The following is a 24312-nucleotide window of genomic DNA, read 5'->3' on the forward strand; positions in this document are numbered from 1 at the left end:
TTGGATAAACAAGATTTTTTCTTGTGCTACCCTCCTCTCCTCTAATCCTTACCAGAGTATGAAAATGTGAAAAGACTTCCAGTTGTTTGAAATATTAGTGTTTTTTCTTTGTCAAACTTTTGGGCAGTAAAACATTTGTGTACATAGATACAGGCTATTTCTTGCTTTAAAAAAGTAAGAACTACATTTCTTTTTTTTTTTTTTAAAGAACATCCTTTTTTGTGTGTGTGTGAGGAAGATTGGTCCTGAGCTAACATCTGTTGCCAATCTTCCTCTTTTTGCTTGAGGAAGATTGTCCCTGAGCTAACATCTATGCCGGCCTTCCTCTATTTTGTATGTGGGACACCACCACAGTGTGGCTTGACAAGTGGTGTGTAGGTCTGCACCTGGGATGTGAACCCACAAATCTCAGCCACCAAATCAGAGCATGTGAACTCACCACTACACTGCTGGGCTGGCCCCAGAACTACATTTCTTATTTTCAATCACTCAAAGTAAACCGCATAGACATTTGCAAGAGCAAAGAGAGAAGAATTTCTGAAAACGTAAGATGAAAAGGTATCACTTTTAGGATCCCAGAGGCATCTGCTTCCAATAAGTATGCTCTGACTCGTCAGCTGCCCAATGTGAACAACCACCATCAGCTTATACCGCGGAATCAGCAAGTCCTTGACCCGGCCTTTAATAACCTGGAAATTAACAGAAAAAATAAGGTCCTCACTTAGCCACGCTGAAACTTCAGAGTCTTAATCTTTGTCATAAATGTACTGGATTTAACTTAAGAAAATAGTATGAAGCATGGTAGATGCTTTCAGTAATTGCTGTAGAACCATGACCGTGATTTCCTTCAAGCACTGTCCTCATGAGATAGGAAATTGAGGGACAAAATGACAGCACCAGCAGTAAATCTACATTTCCTAAGGGACATGGAAAAACTGTAATCCAGGGCACAGAAGTTAATGGATTTATTACATTCCTCGAAAATCTATGTGAGGAGGGCTTCCCTTCAAAGAATGTTGGCATTAGACTTTCACCGCCTTGTTCACGTCCAGGGAAGGGACTGTACATCTGGAGTCCCCTGTCATGTGACTAACCATGAATATTTATTAAAGACTTTGTTGTAACAAGTAAAGTAGAGAAAACCTGATGGAGAGCCACCACTTCAGTTGATAAAAATAGAAATGTACTTAAATGTATTTAAAGCCACAGTGTCTGTATTGAAGGCACACAAAGAGGCTGCCCAGGGAAGAGAAAATAATCATTAAAATATTGTATCTTTTACAATAAATGTTTTTATAAATGGGGCAGCTGTATACATTTTTTTAACAAAACAAGTGCAAATGGTGCACATAATGATTGTTTTAGATAAAGGTTCTTTATACACACACACACATGGAATATGACCTAATAAAAATTTTCATAAAATATATTTAAGCACTTTTTCTGCTACTGCAAATTAATTGCCTTCATCAAAAAGTAGGAGGTTGCGCCTCCAGCAGATATTCTGGTTATAGCTAACACTTTGGGCAAATCATGAACATACCTCAGAGACCGTCTTTGCCATCTGCCTACAGACCTCTGGATCATACCGTTCTTCCCGCAGGTAGTTGCTTAACACATCTTTCAAAATATGGTTGACAACAACCACAGGAAAAGGTTTGGTGGGACCTGAAAATACAGATGAAATTCCTAAGAAGTAATTTCAAATTCTACCTGCCCACCCCATAGGCTAATCAAGAGGATTGAAACGCGAGAGACAGTAATCTTCTGAGTGGCCCCTATTTAAGGAAAAAATGGATCCTAATTAGGTTTCCAGTCAGGTTCTCTGGCAGACAATGGGCTCCTCCATTTACCACATGACATAAGGAGTGTGCTCAGTACCACTGAGGTTTGACTCTGAACGTATCCTCCTTCTCAGTTCCCACTATTAATCTTACTTCAAAGTCTCAGCATCTTTCCTACTGGCCCCCAGCTCTTACATCTCCCCTCCAATCTATCTACCACACTACAACTGGGGGAACTGCTCTGAAACCCAGATCTTACTGCCATATTTCCCTCTGCAAGATCTAAGGTTCACCTCCTACCCAACCTGTAGCCTCTTCTCCCACCACCACAGCTCTCTACGCCGATGCTGCTCCATCTCACGGGCTTCACCTGGCTTTTAAAGGATGCTTGTGTCCATTCGTTCTTGCTCTTCTTTTGAAATAGAACACCCTTCCCCATCGTGTTCATCCGAGAACTATCCACTCACATTGCAAGGCCAGCTCAAACGTCTCCTTCTCCAGGTAGCCTTCTTCCTGTCCTCAGGTCAAAGTCAGCCCTCTCTTCGCTGCCCTCCCAGTGCACTGTGCCCTCCTCCACTCCATCCTGGATCCTAATCCACCTGACAAGAGCTAAGGCAGACCTGGCTTTCTCCCCAGTGAAATGCAAAGCTAGATTCGATTTTGTCCTCCTCAGCGTCTACTACAATGCTAAAGGCACAAGAAATGTTTACTGTATGATTTCTGATTTTAAATAGAATTAAACATTCTATGGATAATAATCATAGTACAGATAATGGCTACTTTTATTGAGCATTTTGTCCATCGGGCACTGTGATGAGCATCTTATATTTACTACCTTATAGAACCTTCCAATAAATCCGAGGTGAATCTTAGTGTTAGCTCCTTTCGCAGATGGGAAAACAGAAGTTGAAACACATTCGGTGACTTGCTCGGAATCGCACAGGGGCGGAGCTGGGACGCACGCTCAGGTGTATCTGACTCTCCGGCTTCTATACCTAACCGCATTTAGTCCGAGTTCAGAAGCTTACGATGGAGCTTTTTATCCAGCACCCCGGGAATCTCACCTGCACCTCCCAGGAATGGGAACGTGACCATCTCTCTGGCTATATGCCCGTGTCATTGTACAACAGGCATGTGGGCCCAGAGCCTGGAGTTCAGAGGCTCCATCATTATTTTCTGAATTGATGTGGATGAAGGAATGAGATCAAGAATCATATCCCATTCTATTTGAATAGTCACCAGGATCTTTTAAGTGTTTATTTTTAAGGTCTGTCTCAGTCAGAGGCTAAAGAAACATATGGCACACTAAAGTCAGGACAATCCCAAGAGGATTTAGGAAGGAGACTCCTTAGGAAGGTCTGAGCAGAATGTGGGAAATCAGGAAGAGCAGTGCACTACCCTCAGCCTGTGAAAGCGAGGGTGTTACCCCATCCCACCCCAGGCTTCAGGGGGCTGAGCAGGGCACTGTTCCTAGATCCCCAGAGAGGCCTGTGGACAGGCTCCCTGAGAGCAGCTCACGTCCTACTGTTGGCGGATGTAGACAGTCTAGGGGGAACCACAGGCAGGGTGGGGGAAGCAGACACCCCAGCCTCACTCCTCCCTCCAAAGGCCCACAGAGTACCTTTCAGATGCAAAATAACCCAGAAACAAGTAGATGTGGAAATACGTTTTTGATTATTAACAAGATGGCTGGTTGAATGCTTAAAAAATGGATGGTCAAGCATAAAAGACTTTAATCATAAAAGAATAATTCATATGACTTTTTATAAAATATGGAAAGTACTTTATACTAAGGTGTTTCTGTAATTACTTTTCTAACTTGATTCAACACTCAGTACTTCTAAAACGGATGAGACAATTTAGTTTGTTTATTTGGGGAAACAAGTTATGAAAATACATCCTTATGAAGAAGAAAAAGAGGGCTTCGTTTTTCACGTCCTTTATCTCGCTGAAATCTGATTCAAACCCTTTCAGCACGCAGAGACCAAAGCCGCAGGCACCGCATGGCCAAGATTGTAACTTTAGTTACAAGTGGGGGAAAACTTGACTCAAACTCAGCTTGCCTAACGGCAAAATCTATGAGCAGAGGGCTGAATTTAGGACTCGAATGATGACGTTAGGGTTTGGTTCTCTCTCGGTCTCAGGCTTCCTTCACGTGGGGCGAGATGACAGACCCTGCCATAGCCCCTACGTTCTTTCAGGTTTCAGGGCCTGATCTGCTTCTTCAAAAGCCCAAACAACATATTCTGAATTGAATCTCTAAGGCTTTGACTTAACTAATCAAAGGGTTATATGCCATCCCAGAATCAGTCACTGTTACATCTCTGAAGCTAGTGTCAGCCTCAGCAGAATGTTATGGACCAAAAGTGGTAATGATGGAAGTGCTGGGGCTTCCCCAAAGAAAATTGGGTCAGATTACCAGAAGGAGTGTAAAAAGTATATTGGACGGCAGGAATATTAGTTGCCTACCCCAGGCCCTGTGAAAATACCAGTAGACTGACTAATTATGGAGCCTTGTAATCCGTGTAGTCTTGGGACTGCTGTAGAAAACTGGCTACAGGGCCAAATGGGCTGTGCTGATGGTCTGTAATTTTCTTGAGGTTAACTGGCCACAGATGGAACCACTCTGGCCCATGGAGTCTTCCTTTGGTCATTGGTAAGTCTCTGTGGATTTCCATGTAGCAGTATAATTACTGCACTATATGGATTCAGATAATAGTGGGCAGGTATGCATTTAGAGAAAACAAGTAGGTCTATGAGGAAAATGAATGGGAAGAGACATTCACTGTGAACTCCACCTGGGAGTATAGGGGCAGGTGCAAAGATATTTGTTTTCAAAGACCCAAAACCTCAGTGGGAAGGGATAACCATCTCTGTCAACAGGGGACCAGGAATCATTTGCCTTGAAGGCTTTTTTCTCTACCTATCAACAACATTTGTTGTTTTTGTTGGATAAAATTTTAATGCATAGCTCTTTCATTTAACTTAAGTAGACATAAAATAACTCAATCAGATAACCCAGAAATACCCAAGGAACTTCTTAATTCAGTAATACGCAATACACATCAGTGCCACTCAATGAATTGCTTGGTATTTAGGAAACAGTGATGGAGGAAAGCAGGCAATGGGTATTGGTTCCATTTTGCAGAGGAAGAAATTAAAGCAGGATCAAATCACTCAATTAATTAAGATCCCTTACATTGTGCTAGCATTGAATATACTACAGGTTATCAGATACTATTTTAAGTAAATATCATTCACGAAATTAGCTTAAACTAGGAGTGAATGATGAAGTAACACACCCAGCTGATAGGTGTTTTCCAGCTGAACTGTGAGGCGAGCGACATCGTCCTGCTGGCCAGGTTCATCCACATAAGACACGGTGCTCATCGAGCTAAAGGCAAGAGAAGACCAATTTCAATAGTTATTATAACAATAAGAACAAAACACAATGTTGCTTTCAGCAAAAATGTTACAAAGGTAAAGTTTTCTTTAAGAAAATTTCAAGTAAGCCCCAGGTAAATATCCCAGTGCCATAATTACAGTCTAAAACATTTTGGAGATGGAAACAGGAAGGCATAGGAGCAGGTCTCAGTGTAGCAGTTGAAGCCCAGGGCAGGGCCTGGGCACCTGATGATCCAGAACGTGTTCCTGGGTTGGTATGTCTGTGGGGTAACAGACCACACGTTTCAAAAGCCATTGCCAATTGCGTCTCTACCACAGATGCAAATCTCTCTGCTCAAAGTGGACAAAGCTCCCAAAGGGCTGGGGAATATCTGAGGAAGCTTCAAATGTTGGGAAACAACTTCATGTCCACATGGGGTATTACAAAAACTTCACTATTATAGGCACCTCACAAAATCCCTTTAGTAGAAAAAAGAAAAATGAGAAACTCACCTGCATGGTGAGAGAAACCACAATTCACCCAACCTGTTGGGGATCAATAAGCATAACCACCCTTTTCAACATTTAGAAAGGGTTTGGGCTTGGTTACCAAGGCAATATAAGCTTATCCAGGTGCTGAACAGGAGGCCCAAGCAAAGAAGAGCCCCTAATGTCCCTCCAGCACTACTTAATTCAATTTAATTCAGAGGAAATTCAGCTGTCACCAATGGCAGTCTCAGTGTCTACCCCAATTCTCTCCACCTGTGCACATGGAGGTGCAGACAGATGTCATTTCAAAGGAGATGATACAACAGTGCATGTGTGCGTGTGTGTTCAGAGTGACCACTTTTCCAAGCAGGCTATGTTTTTGTCTTAATTAAATGAGAAAGAGATATTTGTTCTCAATCTTTTGGGGATCGTTCCTCTGCGAGGAGTTTAAAATACTTAGTTCTCAGCTGATTGGAATTAGTGAGCTTCTCGCAAATTGATATTTTAAGAAAATCACAGATGATCTATTTTTTAAAATCCTTTAATATAATGCAATTTACACAATAAATTAAGGTTTACCCACCCAGCCTGAGAAAGTGATGCAAAAAATTAGGGCTGCTTTTTCACGATGGATTTCTGGATTAGAGATTTAGTCTTCATTCATGTAACACCTGCTTTCCTCAATTTTCTGCTGCCCTTTGAAGTAGCAACCGACTTCACTGGCCACATGGGCTGCAGGTGTTGTGGGTAGTACCAAAGACGACAGCTTCTGCTTAGAAAACCCAGTGCTGCCTAAGCCCCTTGATTCTAAGATAAGACAGCCTGCCCCAATATTATATATGTTACTTTTAACTTTGCAAAACATTTCCCATTAGTGATCTCATTTTACCTTGACAACACCCTTTTAACTAAGTAAAAGAGTCTTTATTCTACCCATCTCAGAGATACAGGGATCAAGGCAAAGGGCTTAATATCATACATGTGGGAAAGGCAGACTCAGATTGCAAATATCCTATTTACCTCCTGGTGACAAGTCTCACACAGGACCACATCTGACAGACTGAAAATAGGGGCAATGACTGCCTGAAGTAATTAACTACTGCAATTAAAACTTACTTGCACAAACATACAGAGGTATTAATAAAAAGCCAATTTCTTTTGTACTGAACACTACATCAAAAACTCACATAAAGAGAAGTACAGTTGGTACAAAACTCAAATTAGCATAAGTGGAAGTGAAAGACAAAAAGCAAATAAGAGTTTTTACAAAGACCTCACTATTGCTTTCTTATTTCCACGTTACTGAAGAATTGATCATCAGTGCAGTTCTGTGTCATATTATGGGCACGAAGTTGGTAAGTGTCATAAAGACAGCTTAAAAAATCCGCTGGCTGAAGAGGGATGTGCAGATAGAAAGTTTCGCAGACTGGGTTTTTTTTTGATTTATTGAAGATGATTTTCTTCAGTGCCTTTTTATTTCTACATTAATCATGTAAACAGTGTATGCTCATTGTAAAAAGTTCAAAACATATAGAAAAACATAAAGTAAAATTACACAAAAAATTATTAACCCCAGTGGTTGTCTAATCTCTGTTAACATAAAAAAAATTTTCAGACATGATTTTACATATGGGATCACATTATAGATGCTTGGTTTGTTTTTTTTCACTCAAAAATGTATCATGGATTCTTTCTATGTTGATAAATAGTAATCTACATCATATTTTCAATATCAAGACAGTGTTTAATATACGAACATTCTGGATTTTATTTAACCATTTATTCTCCAGGCCATTTACGTTGTTTCCAATATTCCACTGTTGTAAAGAAAACTGTAATGAACACTGCGGCAGGGACTGCCATTTGTCCAATGTTCTCTCCTTCTTCCTGGGTTACGGAATCCTAAGTGTGTGGGAAAATTTCTGTCCAAATTAAAGACAAATTCATGGACTTCTTTGGTGCTATTGTGACCATGAGGCTTATGAGCCAATTAGATGTGAATGGAAGTTTTGGTGGAAATTCTGAGAGAGTTTCCTTAAAAGAATTTATTCAACCAAGAGGAGCTTGTTTATACCCTGCTTGATAACTGGAATGTGGATATGATGGCAAGAGCTCAGCAGCTATCTTGGGGTCTTGAGATGACAGTATGCATTACAGATCAGAAAGGTAGAAGACTAGGTCTGTGAACTGCTTCCCTCCAGACGTCTTTTATGTAAGACGAAATATATTTCTATTTTGTTTCAGCCATTATTTCTTTTTAAAGTTATTATTACAAGAAGCATTAGATATAACTGATACAGAGTTTGCTACTTGCAAGTGGGATGCTGCAAGCAATAGACGATGAAACTTGGTGTGGGTTTTGTGGAGGAGAGAGGGCTTTGGGGAGTGAGGGTTCAGATATTTTGCTGGAAACCTGGCATCCCACATCATGCCCAAGGAAACTATTTGGTTAGTCTGTGGCTTTCTGTACTTTGGAAGGTTAACCATGAATCAACCAAAACTATAACTTCATGGAAAATTATAGGAAAATTTTACTTTTTTAAAAGCTCTGTTTATGATATATTTTGAAACTGAAGTTTTTTATGAAGTTTTTTGAAACTGCTTGTTCTCACATTAAAATGAGACGGGTTAGAAAAAGGAAGAGATAAGAATAAAGAAAAGAATAAGCTGAACAGAAAAATTAAGATATTTATTCCTTGAAAAAAGACAAAGGGAAGATATAAAATATTCAAAATGCTTGCAATCTGGACAAGTAACATTAAACCAGACATAGGCTTGGTAAATTTTTAGAAATAAAAGAGATCCTGTATTTGAAAATTGAGAATTACCAATATCAGTTCAGAATAGCGACTTAGAAAAATTTGTACATTTTCTATTGATAAGCAACTTTACTCAAGCCCTTTGGAATTTTTAAGGATAAAAATGTGAGATGCTCAAAAAGTAAATTTATGGCTTTGTTCCCAGTGCCGTACACCTGGCACAACACTTTTACTGGGTAAATGTTACAACATTACGAGTGGATGAGTTTCAGTTGTCCATGACCAGACTCTAGTTTACAGTAATAACCCATGTGGATTCATGATCTCATTGCAAATGGCATGCTGAAGTTGATTTTAGGTTTTAAATGTGAGAAGTGTTCTTGCTGCCCATGTGTTCCATCAGCTCGTTGGCATTTATGGAGGAAAAAGATTTCAATCGGAAAATGTGTCCAAGAGAGTTGTAAAGTTTTAGGAAGGAAGGCAGATTAAAAGTCAATGCAGGAAAATTGAAAATCTGGCATAAATACTGCACAAGTCAATTATCGTTACTCTAGGGAGAAGAGTAACAAATTTGCAACCCAATTCGAAATTCAGTCAGTACTTGGAATCACGTGTACTGTTGCTGAGGACAGGCTTGGAATGAACCTGGCTGCAGAAATAGCTGTATAAAATTGTTCCACAATAACAAAACGAACCCTCCTATATTGTACCTGGTTGACAGTGGGACTGTCCTGTGCTAACCCAACAGCCTGTGTTCTGATTACATAGAAAAGAGGCCAAAAAAAAAAAAATTTTAGCCAAGGAGTTGGAATATGTTTATTCCTTCGTGAAATTCCATTTTCCTAAAAACATAAAAATTTGCTTGCTAATCAGTCCTTGAATTACACAGAATAAATATATGACATGTCTTGTTGTTATGACTGTTAGAGATAGAAACAATAATTTCAATTAAATCTCACCAGCTACAACACCATCTAATTATTTTGGAGAATTCCCTTCCAGACATTTTCATTGCCGTTATTACTTAGATGTTTTGAAGCTGCAGTAAGAGATAATATTTGAATGTATTTGAATGACCTTGCAGCCATTAATATAGTATATTAAGAAGGTCATAATAGCATCTCTTTCTTCTATTTGTAATCACGGAATGCCTGGAACTACTATATTTGGAATGGTATCATTTGAGCATGTTGTTTTATTTATTTAGAAATCTGTTAGTAAAGTCATGTGCTGCCTCCCAGTGGAGATATTTCAGAGGGCATAGAGAAAAAGAAGGCTTTGGGGTATAAACTTGTGCATTTGTTCTTTTGTTTTTTCTTCTTTCTTGTAGCAAATATTTATAGTCCACCACGTGGCAGGCAAAGTGAGAAGTACTGGTTATACAAAGAAAAATTAGAGTCCCTGTGCTCGAGACACATGACGTGTAAGACACAAGAAAAGACGCAGAGGAACTCACTTTCTTGGGAGCTTTCCATCTCAAAACTTCTATGGATATTTTTATGACCACATGAATTATTATGGGTATATTTATGCCGGTGTTTGTTGTCTGGTAAGGTAATTTAGTTTCGTAGCCATTTAGTTTATAGCAAGTTTGCTGGATATTTATGTAATTTTGAGGGATTTAATCACATTATTGGTCCCATCTGACTAGTAAGAGGAAGGTTATAATGGAAACAAAAGTCAAGATATATTTTCAAAAAGGAAAGAGGCAAGAAAATGACATGATGTGTTCTTGGCACATGTTACTGGAGCCAGGTAGCCTGTGAAAAGTCCAGCTCGGATGTGACTGAAGGTAATCCAGGAAAGGCGACTGACAAAATGGAATAATTTTAAGTGTGTGGGCAGAAAAATCAGAGTTAGGGTCTGAAGCTCTTTGAGCTAATGCTCGTCCAAGAGAAAGCACGGGCAAGGTCAAGGCAGCTGAGGGCGCTCCTGTTGCAGCTCCTGGATGAACGCAGAGGCTCAAGGTCACATCACCCTTGCTAATCACCAGAGAGGTGAGCTTGGGACTGTGGGTGTCACGGTTACCTCCTCAACACTGTGCAGACCATCAAGGAGGAGTGTGGCCCATCTTAATGGATTTTCAACACCAATGAAAGCATTTGTTTGTTTGTTCGCATTTTAAATAAATGCACAATGGAATGTTTCAGCAAGGAGATAAAAGTAAACCTTGTTTTACAAATGTGAATGAGCCCTTTTCCATTGGCTGTAAATGCCTCTTTCGCCTACAGGATGAAAGGGTTTAGTCAGCCTGGACTTAACCGCACACGACATGTGAACCTAACCTGTTTGTGAGCAAAAGAAATGCTTGCCCAGGCCACCATTAGTATAACGCAATCATTATTCATTCAAAGGCCAAGAAATATTTATTGAGTGATTCCTATGTGCCAGGCACTATTCCAGGTCCTTTGGGTACAATAATGAAAAAGTCCGAACTAAGATCTCTGCCTTTCTGGAACTTTATTTTAATGTCGAGAGACTGACAATAGACAAGGAAATAGTACAGGAGTAAATGATTTATCATGTTAGGTGGTGATAAATGCTCCAGGGAAAGGAGGGCTCAGCTAAGGGAGCTTAGAAGGGCATGGGGGAGAGGGCACTTTTTGCAATGTCAAGATAAGCCTCTATGAGCAGAGAACTGAGGGGGTGAGGAAATGGGCCACGCGGATGCCTGAGGGAGGAGGCTGCCAGGTGGGGAGGAGCACATGCCCAGGCTTTGAGATGGGCGGCTGCCTGGTATTTTTGAGGAAGTGCATAGAGGCCAGAGCAGCTGGCACAGAGGGAGCAAGCAGGAATGTGGAAGAAGAGGAAGCTACGAAGGTGTCAGGTAGCTAGGCCACAAAGAGCTTTGCAGGCCGCTGCGAAACCTTGGCTCCTACTCTGATAAAGCGGGAGCCTAGAGAGAGTTTTGAGCAGAGGAAGAACAAGATCCACTTTATATTTTGCAATGAACAGTTCTGCCGTGTTGATAAAGACCGTGAGCTGGTATGTGTAAAAATAGGAAGACCACTTAGAAAGCTATTACAGTAATCCAGGTGAGAGATGACGGTAACTGCCATGGACTAAACTGTGTCTTCCCAAAATTCACGTGATGAAGCCTCAACCAGCCACGTGACTGTACTGGAGGCAGGGCTCTGAACGAGAGGATTAAGATTAAATGAGGTCATCAGGGGGAGGCCCTGATCTGACAGAACTGGTGTCCTTATAAAAGAGGAAGAGACACCAGGGCACTCTCTCCACCAGGCGAGGGCACAGTGACAAGGTGGCCTTCTGCAAGCCAAGAAGAAGGCTCTCCCCAGAACCCAACCATGCTGGCACCCTGCTTTCAGACGTCCAGCCTCCAGAACTGTGAGGAAATACATTTCGATTGTTTAAGCCCCCCAATCTACGGTACTTTTTTATGGCAGCTCGAGTTGACTAATACAGTGACTCAGAGAGAGAGGGTAGCAGTGGGGGTCGTGGGAAGTAGTTGGGTTCTGGATGTATTTTCAAAGTCGATCCAGCAGAATCTCCTGCAGAATGGGAGGGGGGTAGTTAGAGAGTCAAGTCGTGAGCACGTTGAGTGAGATGTCTATTAGGTATCACAGAGAAAGGTCAATAGGCAGTTGTTTATGTGAGTGTGGGGTTTGGGAGAGATGTGGGCTGGGGTGTCAACTGGGGGGCATAGCTCCACGCCTCAGTCACTAGACTGGAGGAGATTGCTGAGGGGAAAGTGTAAGGTGAGAAGAGGACAAGAGGCTGCTCCCTGAGGCACTGCTACATTGAGCAATTTGGGGGAAGGGGAGGGACCAGGATGGGGAAGGAGCCCCAGTCAGGGAGAAGGAAAACAGGAGAGTGGTGTCCGGAAGCCAAGAGAAGGAAGTGTTTCCAGGAGAAAGGAGAGATGGGCAGTGACAAATGTTGTTGAGGTCAAGTAAGACGAGGACTGAGGACTGACCACTGGTCAGCCACGTGAAAGTCATGATGACCTTGACAAGAGAGGGACCAGGGGTCCAGGGACAGAGTCTATTTTGTTCACTACGGTATCTTTAGCATCCAACACGATGCCCGTAACCCAGGCAACAAAATGTGTTCAATGAATAAAAGAAACGACTCTGTGATAAAGTCATTACTCTCATTTTATAGATAATACATTAAGACTCAAAGAACATGAAATAGTAGCTAGTTAAGCAGAAGATCTGGGATTCCAATGCAGGTCTAGTTTGAAACAAAGTTCTATGTAGTAACGACAGTTGATACTTGCTCTGTACTTGGATGTGCTAGGAACCACTCTAGGTGTCTCCATGTATTATCTTAATAAATCGCCATCACACTTCTAAATGACAATTACTATTTTTAACCATGTAATAGAAGAAGAAACTGAGGCAAAGAGAGCTTAATAACTTGGGCAAGATCAGCAGCCGGGAAGTGGCCAAGCTGGAACTGGCCCCTGGCCAGCGTGGGCAGAGCCAGGCCTGTGAGCCGCTCCTCTCTGCTTGCCGACTCTGCTGCTGCTGTCCCAGTCACTCCTTTGGAAACGCTGTCTCAGCTGGCGTGGGCTGCCGTCACAAAGTACCACATACTGGGCTTAGACAGAAGAAATTCAATGTCTGGCCGCTCGTGAGGCTAGAAGTCCGAGAACTAGGCGTTGGCAAGGTTGGTGCCTTCTGAGAGGCAGGAAGGAGGGGTCTGTCCCATGCCTCTCTCCTTGACTTGTGGATGGTCCTCTTCTCCCTGTGTCTCCTCTCAAAGTTTCCCTCTGTGCGTGTCTCTGTGGCCAGAGATGTGCCCGCTACCAGGCCCTTTTATAAGGACATCAATCATGTTGGATTGGGACCCACCCTAAGGACTTCATGTAAACTTAGTCACCTCTTTAAAGACCCTGTTTCCAAATAAGGTCACTTTTTGAAGTACTGGGGATTGGAACTTCAATGTCTCAATTTGTTGAATTAACAAGCACTTTCTTGACATTTCTAATTTCTACGGTCAGCGAACCACAGATTACCTGCTCTGTCATCAGGAGCTGTGATAATCTGGCAAGTCACTTTACCATACCAAGCTTCAGCTTCCTCAACACACAGGGGTACTATTGCAGACACACCAAACCTATTTTGTCTGCCGACTGTTAGATTTCTATGCTGAATGGCTGTATCAGTTTTTTTTTTTTAAGATTGGCACCTGAGCTAACATCTGTTGCCAATCTTTTTAAATTTTTTTTCCTACTTCCAGAAGCCCCCCAGTACATAGTTGTATATTCTAGGCGTGGGTCCTTCTGGTTGTCTGGTTGTGGCATGGGGGACGCCGCCTAAGCATGGCTGATGAGCGGCGCTAGGTCTGCGCCCAGGATCCGAACTGGCGAAACCCTGGGCCCCTGAAGTGGAGCGTGCGAACTTAACCACTTGGCCACGGGGCCAGCCCCCTGCTGTATCAGTTTTTATTCTCACTTGCCTTGCCAACATTTGGTATTATTCTCCCTTCTTATATTTTGCCATTCAGATGGGTGCAAAATGGTATCCTGTTGTTTTAATTTGCATTTCCCTCATTCTAAGGGAGTTCAAGCAGCCTTCACATTCTGCTGAGCCATTTGGGTTTTGCTTCTGTAAACTATTCATCTCCTTTGACTATTTGTAAAATTGTTTTCCTGCTTTTTTTTATTGTCAACATGCATAATTTAAAAAAATATATATCTCCTACCAGCCTATTAACTGTGTCTGTTATATCCTTTGGTGAACAGAAATGCTAAGTTTTATTGTAGTTACATTTACAAAGTTTTTTTTTTTGCTTCATGGTTTTGGGTTTTCATTTTGAGATCTTATTTAAGAAATTGCTCCCTACCCACGGAACACAAAGATATTCCCCTGTGCTTTCTTCTCTTAGCTTTACAGCTTTCCACATTTCTGCCTTCCATCTGGAGTCTGCCGACATAGACGGCGTAAGGTGAGAATCCAGCAACATTTTTTTTCATGTAGTGAGCCAGTTTCCTCCCAACACGGTCTATCAAAATCCATCATTTCCCCCTTGCTCATTTACCATGTTTCCATACATCCACTGGTCTGCTTCTGAGTTCCTATGAGTTCCATTGTTCTATTTGTCTATTCCTGTGTTTATCATTTTTACTTACTGCAGCTTTGTGGTATATCTTAACATCTGGTAGGGTAAGTCCCTTCTCTATGCTCACTCTTCAAAGTTAACTTAGTTACTCTGATTTTGGATTTTGATTGAGATATACTGAATTTGTAGATTAATCTGAGAAGCATTGGTATGTTTATTGCATTAAGCAATTTCATTTATGGATTCTCTTTCCATTAATTCAAATCTTCCTCAACATGAATGCCCTTACCTTGGATCACATTCCCAGGGCAGTTTTCACAAGGATGCCAACGAAGGATTGTGCACAAAGCTGTTGCACATGGCAATGCATTCTGTGTGCACAGGGAGTGAAAGGCAATTGGGGCATCCATCCTTAGGGGAACGGATGAGAACATGTGTGATAGATGCATATTAAGGACTACTATGCGGCAGTAAGGAGCAAAGAGCTAGACATCTATGTGTAGATATAAAAACTAAAAATGTTGAATGAGATATATGAGATTGAGAAAACAAAAGGAGATTTATAGCACAATACAATTTACGTAAGTTAAAAACATGTATCCTTGATAAGTACTTATTCTGTATTCTTTTATGAGATGGTCACTCTGGTGTGGCCACAGAAGGAGACAGAGGAAAGGCTAGGAAAATGGAGTTTATGATACTCACAGGTCCCACTGACAAGAGACACAACATGCTACGTGGAAAAACACAAGGGTGGTCAGGAGGCAGAAGGCAGAAGCAGGGGAGAGCGAGGGCTAGAGCCTTTACGGGGGTTCTGGGGGAAAGGCCAGCGGGGCGGGGAACAGTTTAGGATGGGCTAGTCTGGATAATTTTGGGGCGCTCTGCGCTAGAGGAGAGGTCACTGGTTGCCCGGTACCTGGCCCGATGATGATGAAGGCAGAGGAATACTGCCTCCTGGGGTGTGCAGCCAGAGGCGGAGGGCTGGCTCTGCGGCTGAGCAGTTTGCATATCAAAGGTGTGCCTCCTACCAGACCTTGGCTATTTTTCAGAACTGGCTAGACCGGAAGGGGCAGGTGAAACATCATGACACACAGAGAATAAAAAATACATATAATACTGTACTTAAATACGTCTATTCTTGCAGTGTATGCGGTACTGTGTGTATCAGAGTATGTGCCTATTGGGAGAAGAGAGTGGGAGTGAGGATGGGGAGGGACAATCAGAAAACACGAGAGGGACTAGCTCATGTTGGCGACGACAACGTGCTAAGAAGGAGGAACATCTTCAACTCAACTCTGCCCCTAAGATCCAACTGAAAACAAATGGGGATAATGAAAATATCTTCTCTGCTCAACCCACAGGGTCTTTTTGAGAATCATATGGATACCGTATGTGAAGCGGCTTAATTCATCGAGTACAATATAACACCAGTTATTATTGTGGATTAATTTAGGATTATGGCCATTTCCGTTTTCTCTAGCTTTCTCTTTTGGGGGAAGCTGTATCTCAGCTGATCTTGTTGGGGGCCTCAGTTTGATTTAGATGACAATAGAACTCATCAAAATGAGGAAGCAGCCAGGCAACATCATTTTTAACCGCACATAAGCAGCTCACTGTAGAATAGGTGGAGATCATAGAATAAATTCATCACATTTAAAATTACTTGTTCACTGTCTTTCCCACCAGATTATAAACTCCATGAGAGCAGGGATGATTTTTGTGTGGTTCGCCACCTAGCATAGTGCCTGGAATGTACTCATGGGTCAATAAATATTTATTTCAAATGAAGTAATGAATGCAATCTTTTCCATTTTTGTGGGGAAAAAAAATTACCAGGTAGCTCTCCGTTAACTTGAAAAACGAGCTCCTCCAGAGAACCCTCCGGTTATTGACCATTCCCTGCCTACCATGTGGCACAATGAGTGGCACACAGCAGAAGCTCAATAAACCTCGAATAAATGAGTGAGTGAGAGAATAGAGTGTAGCCTAAGTAGGGTGTTAGACGCTATCAGTGGGTTCCAGCAGAGAGCCGTGGGATCTGCACTCAGCATCCTGGTAGCGTGATATCACTGGAATGTTGGTTTGAGGCACAAGAGAGACTCCCTAGTTCCCAACCTTAGGCTCGACCTCCTAGTGGAACTACTGGCCTCAGAGATAATAAGCCTGGATATCGTGTCTCATTATCCTTCAGAAGTAACTTGACCTCAGGCTTCTGTTTCCATTTAAGAACGTGAGAGCAGTGCATCTGTTCAAACACTGCTCGAAGGCTGCCAAAGGCCGAGCCTCCAACAAGAAAGATGTCCTGGTAAATACCTGCTCTCACCCAAGGAGGAAACAGAAGGTCCCAGTGAGTGAAGAGCTTCATTAACGCCCATTACGCACAGGTTGCCAGTTTCCAGGGAATGAGAACAACTGACTGTGAACAAAAGCCTGTTTTGCCACTTGCTAATTCTGTAGCTTTGGAGCCTCAACCTCTCTGAGGATGTGCTTCCTCATTTGTAAAATGGAGATGATAACAGCGTGTATCTTCTGCAGAGGGCAGCAAACACTTCTGTAAAATGCCATAGAGCAAATATTTTTGGCTTTGAGGGCCCTGTGATTTTTATTGCAACTACTCGACTCTGCTGTTATGCGGTGAAAGCAGCCGGAGACAATCCAATAAATATTTATGGATACTGAAATTTGAATTTCTTATAATTTTCACATGCCAAAAATATTATTCTCCTTTTGCTTCTTTTCAGTCATGTAAAAACCATACTTAGCTTGGGGACTGTACAAAAACCGGTGGTCAGTTGGATTTGTCCCTTGGGCCATGCTTTGCCACCCCCAGGTGCAGGGCTTCTGTGAGACCTAAATGAGGTCATGGTGAAGGCCCAATAACAGTCAGCTATTGCCACCCTGACTGCTACCCATTATCTATGCGCAAAACAAATAAAATTCAAAATTACAGATGAAGTATGATGACAACCATGTAGGTACAGAAAGAAATGTGCCAACATGCTACCAGTTAGGATGTTGGAATAGTAAGATCCAGCTTAAGATGTTCTTTTTTTAAAATAAAACATAAAATGTAGATTATAACGAGAATATAATTTAAATAAAAAGACCCAATCCTAAAAACAGTTAACAATAATGATATTGAATAAAAATTCAATCATCCTTTCACAGTTCCAAAGGCCTCCCGATATCCATCACGTCCAAGGACCAACGTTAAGCGTTAGTTACCACTGTGGAAGCTGTAGACATAGACACCGAGTCTATAGGGCTGAATCTGTGCTGATCTTACACCACACCAAGAAGCTGCTTTCCAAGTAGGTCTACCTCCTACTCTTCTTTGCCGTCCTTATCAGTATGTTTACTTCTATAAAGGCAAATAAGTCCAAAATCTAACGAAAGAGCTAGAGAAGAAAACAGCCAAATTCAGTACCATGTAGAAGGGGAAAGCAGCAGGTGCAGAAACGAAGAGCATCCAACCCGGTTCAGAGGTGGCAGTGGTTGTGGTTGCATAGTTAGAGCTTCCTGGCGAGGCAGAGATGGAGCCAAATTCTGAAGGAGGAGAAGGAGAGCATTCCAGACAAGGGTACCCCACGGGAAAGCAACACGCGGCAAAGGCTGGAGGCAAGACAGAGCACTGAAGGGTTGTAAACGTGGAAGCTGAGTTTGGCCGGAGAGAAGAGTGCCAGCAGGATGGTGGGGAAGGCAGTGCTAGAGAAGTAGACAAGGGGCTGCAGACCCTATACGTCATACTCATGAACTGGGACTGCATCCTAGTCATTAAATCGTTACTTGACCTGCGAGCCTCAGTTATTTCATAGTAAAATGGTAAGAATGATATCTACCGAGTAGGATCAACGCTGGGAGATTAAATGAGATAATGTGTTAGATAATGTTTTCAATATACTTCAGGATATGTTTTACATTGTTGAAATTGATCTATTAAAAAAACTGTTTTGAAAGAACTTTCAAATGAAAGATATGTGCTTTTCCATAAAACAATGTCATTTCAAAACAATGCCTGCATTAGATAGCTACTAAGCTTTCAGATTTTTTCTACTAGTTGAAGACTCGTTTCATGAAGGAGAATCACCCATACAGTCTGGTCCCAGACAGTGATGAAGATGATGGAAAGGAAGAAGGAGTGAGAGTGGGGGAGGCAGCCTCCTCAATGGCCTCTGCATCTCAAGGACGCTTGCGGGCTGTCATTTGCTATTTAAGAAAAAAGCGCAAATAGAGGATCCATTCTGAACGTTTTGTTTGAGAGTCCAAACGTCTAACTTTGAAATGTATCAAAATAATTATCACTTAAATGTATTTGTTAGTGAAAAATCTATGCTAATGTGTTGGTAAAACTATTTTTGTATTCTTGTTATTTTAATTTGTATTTACACTTCAATAAAAAAAGAGCAATCTCTAATTCTTTAAATTTGGCCATGTTCTGATTGTACGTGACTTTCTAATTTGCTTAGAAAGGGAAGAGGTAAATGCAAATTATGCAAGTAGGGACGACAGTTTAGTCTTCAGGTGAGAAAAGTTTTGTTTTTTTTAATCATGGGAACATGATCTGTGTCAGATTATTGTTATAAGTATTTTCTTAAAAAAAGTAGAATTTAAGCTAACAACTGTTTTAAAATAATTCTACAAAGAACTCTTACACTTAAATATTGGGAATAGCAGCCAAAATGGCTTAGGGTCAGAAACAATTGTTACGGAAGTTAATTCTCCTCCCAGCTGAACTTCTGACCTGCTGGGGTTGCTCCTTCTTTATACTTCCTGTCTGTAAAAGAGACAGCCTGTACTTGTAACCCACAAACATCCAGGGCTGGAAAGTGGAATTTTAAATAAGTTCATTAATACACTCTGAGAGCAGAAAGATTTGGTTTCAGAATTCTAACGTAAATGTATTCCAGTTCTTCGGTCTCTGGTCCACAGGACACAGCAGCTCCTGCTTCCCAACCTGGCGATCAATAAACCACATCCTTCAATCCCCTGGAAACCGTTCAGAGGAAAGTCTGTTTATAAGTTAACTGATCTCTGCATCGGATAATTTGTTTTGTTTTTCCTCCCCAGTTGCAGTCAAAAAGGATGTGATGAAAGGATTAAAAACTGATTTATCTCTTTAGGAGAGCAAATGCAATATGTAGCAAGAGTCAAAAAATGTGCTCACTGATTACCCTTTGACCCATTAATTATACTTCTAGGAAGAAAATAAACATATACTTATTATATAACGGAAAAGAAAAAAAGCGGAAACAAACAAAATGCCTAATAACTGGGGAATGGTTAACTAACACAGAATCATAAACTGACAAGATATTATGTAGCCATTTGCAAGGATATGAACAAAGACTATGAAAATACATTACAGAATTTGTATAAAATAGTGCTAGATGCATTGTATATGTATATATTGATTACAAAAGAGCAAAAACTATGCGTTTATACAACATGGAGGAGAAGATTCGGGAGACTTGTAACAAGTCGCTCGTCTGCATTGCCGATGGCGTTTCTTTTGAGCAAACGATTTCTTGCATAGTCCTTGAAATAGTAAAAAATGCCGCTGGGATCAACACATCACTGAAGTTTTCTCACTCTCCTTCTCTTTCTTTTTTTAAATAAGGCCCCCAAAAGATGACCGGAACCTTTTACTTGCCCATTTTCTCCCTGTTTATGTCCCAAAGGAAATTTTTTTCCCCTCCTGATCAACGTTATGAGCCTGTTTACTCAATAACTGAATCGAGGTCACTAGACATTCGGGCACTCACCCTTTGGGGCGCCCGTGGAGCTCGCGCCGCCGGCATCCCCGACTGCTCAGCGAGGACGTGCTCGCCCTTCGCTTCAACGAGCCAGCCGCTGCGTCTCTAGCCGTATCTGACGTCATCATAACCTAGGGAAGAAAACTTGTAAAATAACAAACGAAAGATCTGAAAACACTTACGTATAACACCGAGACTCCTAAATGAAGTACAGACAGTTTTCCGGCCATATTTGAAGGGGGAAGTGAGGTTCCCTTAAGAGCGATATTCATTATATGTTGTTATTCTCGTCAGTGTAACTGGAAATATGATAACTGATAACTTTTATTTGTGCAACTGTATACTTAATTCACATAAGCAGACATTAATCTGCAGCAAAAATGCCTAAGTGTAGAAGAGGTTCAAGTCACCAGGAAAAGATAGCCATGTGCAGAAGAAAGATATTGTCACCACACCAGCAAGCAATATTGTTTATTGCCTCCCCCAAGTTTAATTGTGATGAGAGTTGGCTAATTAATATTCGTTGGTGTTGCTGTTACTTTAAAAATTAAAATGAACTGTCTTCCCCAAAGGGTAGTTTTTTTCAAGGAACAGTGACTTATTTAGTAAAGGGAAAACAAGAAAACTGTTAACAAAGTAATTTATTGGAAAATCTACCTTCTTCTCACAAATGCTTGTTGAGAAGCTGGTCGGAGGAATGGACTTCCCAGAACTTGGACGATAGCGCTACTGTATTAGCATGTAGATATTCATTTAAATGATTTTTTGTGTGTGTGAGGAAGATTGGTCCTGAGCTAACTATCTGTTGCCAGTCTTCCTCTTTTTGCTTGAGGAAGATTGTCACTGAACTAACATCTGTGCCAATCTTCCTCTACTTTATGTGGGATGTGGCCACTACATGGCTTGATGAGTGGTGTGTAGGTCTGCGACTGGGATGCAAATACACAGACCCGAGGCCATGGAAGTGGAGCCTGTGAACTTAACCACTATGCCATCGGGGTCCCTGATTTAAATGATTTTATAATCTGTAAATCTGAGAGTCCTAACAAGAGAGTGTGCTAGACACTATACACAGAACTGAAACAGGGTCCCTGCCTTCCAGGAGCTGGCGGTTGTGTGGGTAGGGCAGACCTGGTTACAGCCAAAAACCCCAGCATGATGGGTGTCAGGGCAGAGAGAGGGAAGGGGTGCGGAAGGGCACACCAACCCGGCAGGGGAATCGTGTGTTTGGGGGGGCACTGTGGAGTATGTGTGCGTGTGTGACTGTGTGCCTGTGTGAGTGTGTGTGTAAGCATGGGCATCTCTGTGTAAGTGTGTGCCTAGGAGTGCGTTATCACTCCATGGGGGCGTGCCTGTGCGTATGAGCATAACTGAGTCCCTGTGAGTGTGTGAGGCTGTGAGTATGAGCGAGTGTCTCTGTACATGGATATAAGTGTGTGCCTGTGTGAGTACCGGTGTGAGCATCTCTGTGTGTGCACCTGTGTGTGATTATCTGTGTACTTGAGTGAGTGTGTGCCTTTGTGTGCACCTTTGTGTGCCATATGTTTGTGTGCTGAGTGTGTGAACCTGTGTGTGTGAGCATCTCTGTGTGTGTGTATGAGTGTGTGTGTCTGTGTCTATGTGTGTGGACAGGACACACTGAGCCTGATTGAGTGGCTCATTCAGGTTCTGCTCCAAAGTGACTCAGATGGACCTCTGCCTGCTCCCAGTTTCCAGAGCTGCCCGCGGGCCAGGGTTGGCACCTGAGATCCTGAGGGGATGCAGCCGACGCCGGAGGTCGCCAGCCGGCCTCAGGAAAACGGCTCAGGACTCGCGCTGCTCCAGGGCATCGCCCTGAAGTCTAGATACGCAGGCGGGGGTGGGGGGACAAAGGCCAGGATCCAATTCCAGTTCCCTAAATTGGGGCCCCTTTTGATTTGTTTGGGGAAGAGGAGTTGTAAGGCGTCAGAGAGGTCGTGGCCAATGCTGGCTACTTCTCAACACATGCCCCCCCCCACCCCCCCGGACCCCCGCGACCCTCTCTCTTCTCCCCTCTGGCCCCGACGCGCTGCGGAGAGGGCGCACTTACCTCCAGCAGGGCAGGAGCTGCGGCTCGGCCGGCCGGGGGCCTCCTAGACCTCGGGCTCGTCCACTGCGGGACCGCGCGGGGCGGGGCTCCCGCCTCCCAGGCCTCCCTCTGCTCGCACCCCGCCGCTGGACTCCGCGGCCCGTCTCCAGGGTGACCGCCTCAAACAGTCCTCGGCCAGCCCCGGCCGACCAGTAGCTTCGGGGTCCTCTGGACCGCGGTAAGGATGTAAAGGATCTCTTCGTCACTGCTCAGAGGGGCCGCCCTGAGCCCCGCTGCGCCCTGGGGTGGCCGCGGGCTGGAGGGGCACCGGTTCCTCCCGGAGCGAGGAGGACATCTGGGACTCAGGACACGGCCCGGAGACCCTCCTCCGGCTCCTTCGCCCGCAGATGTGAGGGGCCGGAGCGGGAAACGCGGCGCTTTCCTGGGACCGCAACCCCGAGGCTCAAGGAGAGAGTGGAGCAGCCCCGCCCCCCGCCCCGACGCGGCTCCCCGCCCTCCGAGGCCCAGGGCGTCTAGAAGACGGAGGAAGTGCCGAGAGCTCCCGTGCCCCAGATACTGGCAACCAGCTTTAGTTTATTCAGTTGTCCCAACAACTCTGCCACGAAGGGGTTGGTGTCCCCTTACAGATGTGGACAATTGACATTCTAGGATGCTCACTAAGGTCCCCGGGGCCGCTTGGAACGCGGGGGCCAGCTCCTGCGCCTCACCTGCGGGCCGCCTCGCTCTCCTTGCACGCCGCTGCTCCCAGCCGCTAGAAGTTTAAGAAGCTTTGAAAACGAGGCTGTTGGGGTCGAGATCTACTGACATAATTAATAGGCCCTTCCTGCTTCATAATTATCCCCCTCTTAACCCCTGAGCCCCTCCCGCAACCCAAAGCAAACAAAGCCAAACCCCGAAGGGACCCTCCTGCAGCGCGCCATCACTGGAGGTGCGGAGCAGACAGCGCCTCCCAGCAGGGCATCAGCAGCAGCAGCAGCAGCGGGCAACAGCGGTGCCTCGGGAGGACGGTAGAGCCGGCAAGGGGGCGGATAGGGTCGGACAGGAAAAGATTGTTTACTGTATCTACCAAGTACTAGGTATGAACTGTTAGGTGACTGAGAAATATTCTCTCATTTAATCTGTGCAATGGCCCTGTGATAAGGGGACGCTCCGTTTTTTTAAGATAAGGAAAGGAAGAATCGTTGAGGAACCTGCTCAAGTCTACAGTTAAATTATAGAGCTGGGATTGTCTGACTGAAGTCCTTGCGCTCTGAACAGCTTTGCCCCCTTGCCCACCCTGAACAGCAACGAAGTTTCCAGAAATGTGGGTAGAAGTTTAAGAGGCTGGTAATGAAAGAGATTCACAAATCAGTTTATTTTCGTGTTTTTCATTTATTTTCCACACACACAAAAATCACATTTAAATAACAACTTACGCAGATGTTTCATCTTGTTCTCACGTATAACTAAACTTTGTTCTGAAACGGCAACTCGCTTTGGAGTAATGTGCCACGATAAATAACTGAGTATTCGGGATTTTGTGAAATGGGTGATTGGGAAAATTTTGAAGGAAAAAACATTTGTAAAAATCATTATTTACAAAAAATGATATCCACACCTTTTCTGACTTATAAGGCAAGTAACGTTAAAATGTTCCATGATTATCTTCAACAAGTCCCTACAACACATTCATATCACCATCGCTCAACAGAGAGCTTTGGGCCGTTCTGGGAGGGACGAGCCTTTGCGTCTGTGGCTGGGTTTCTCTTGAGCACAGCACAGAAAGAGTGGGGCTTTCATCACAGACACAGCAGTAATGGCTATGAGAATGACGTGTTTGCTGCTGGATTACACATGTAGGAAAAAATGCCAGGTGTCAACATTTTAACTAAATTTAAAAAGTCTACTCAAGTATTTTAACCCATAACTCCTTTTATAAATACTTTATGCCCAAGGTATTTTGTGAAATTATATATTCCGTACAAGGTCATAGAGAAATTCAGTTTACTTTTGCTACAAAGATCGTGGAGAAGTCTAAATAAAGGCTACCACCTACTCAAATGAAA

The 24312-nt window shown here is 43.0% G+C and overlaps 1 protein-coding gene across 1 annotated transcript; it reads right to left on the minus strand.

The window, feature by feature from the left end:
* Positions 1-157: 157 nt before the first annotated feature.
* On the minus strand, positions 158-23208 carry DYNLT5 (dynein light chain Tctex-type family member 5). Its single transcript, XM_070592732.1, has 5 exons — positions 22268-23208; positions 20209-20330; positions 5087-5178; positions 1544-1668; positions 158-689 (listed from the first exon to the last, which is right to left on the minus strand). The coding sequence occupies exons 2-5, from the start codon at positions 20325-20327 to the stop codon at positions 486-488; spliced, it is 540 nt and encodes a 179-aa protein (XP_070448833.1). The 5' UTR covers positions 20328-20330; positions 22268-23208; the 3' UTR covers positions 158-485.
* Between the last annotated feature and the right edge of the window lie 1104 nt (positions 23209-24312).

This window comes from Equus przewalskii, chromosome 24, assembly GCF_037783145.1.
Source record: "Equus przewalskii isolate Varuska chromosome 24, EquPr2, whole genome shotgun sequence".
In the NCBI taxonomy this organism is placed as follows: Eukaryota; Metazoa; Chordata; class Mammalia; order Perissodactyla; family Equidae; genus Equus; species Equus przewalskii.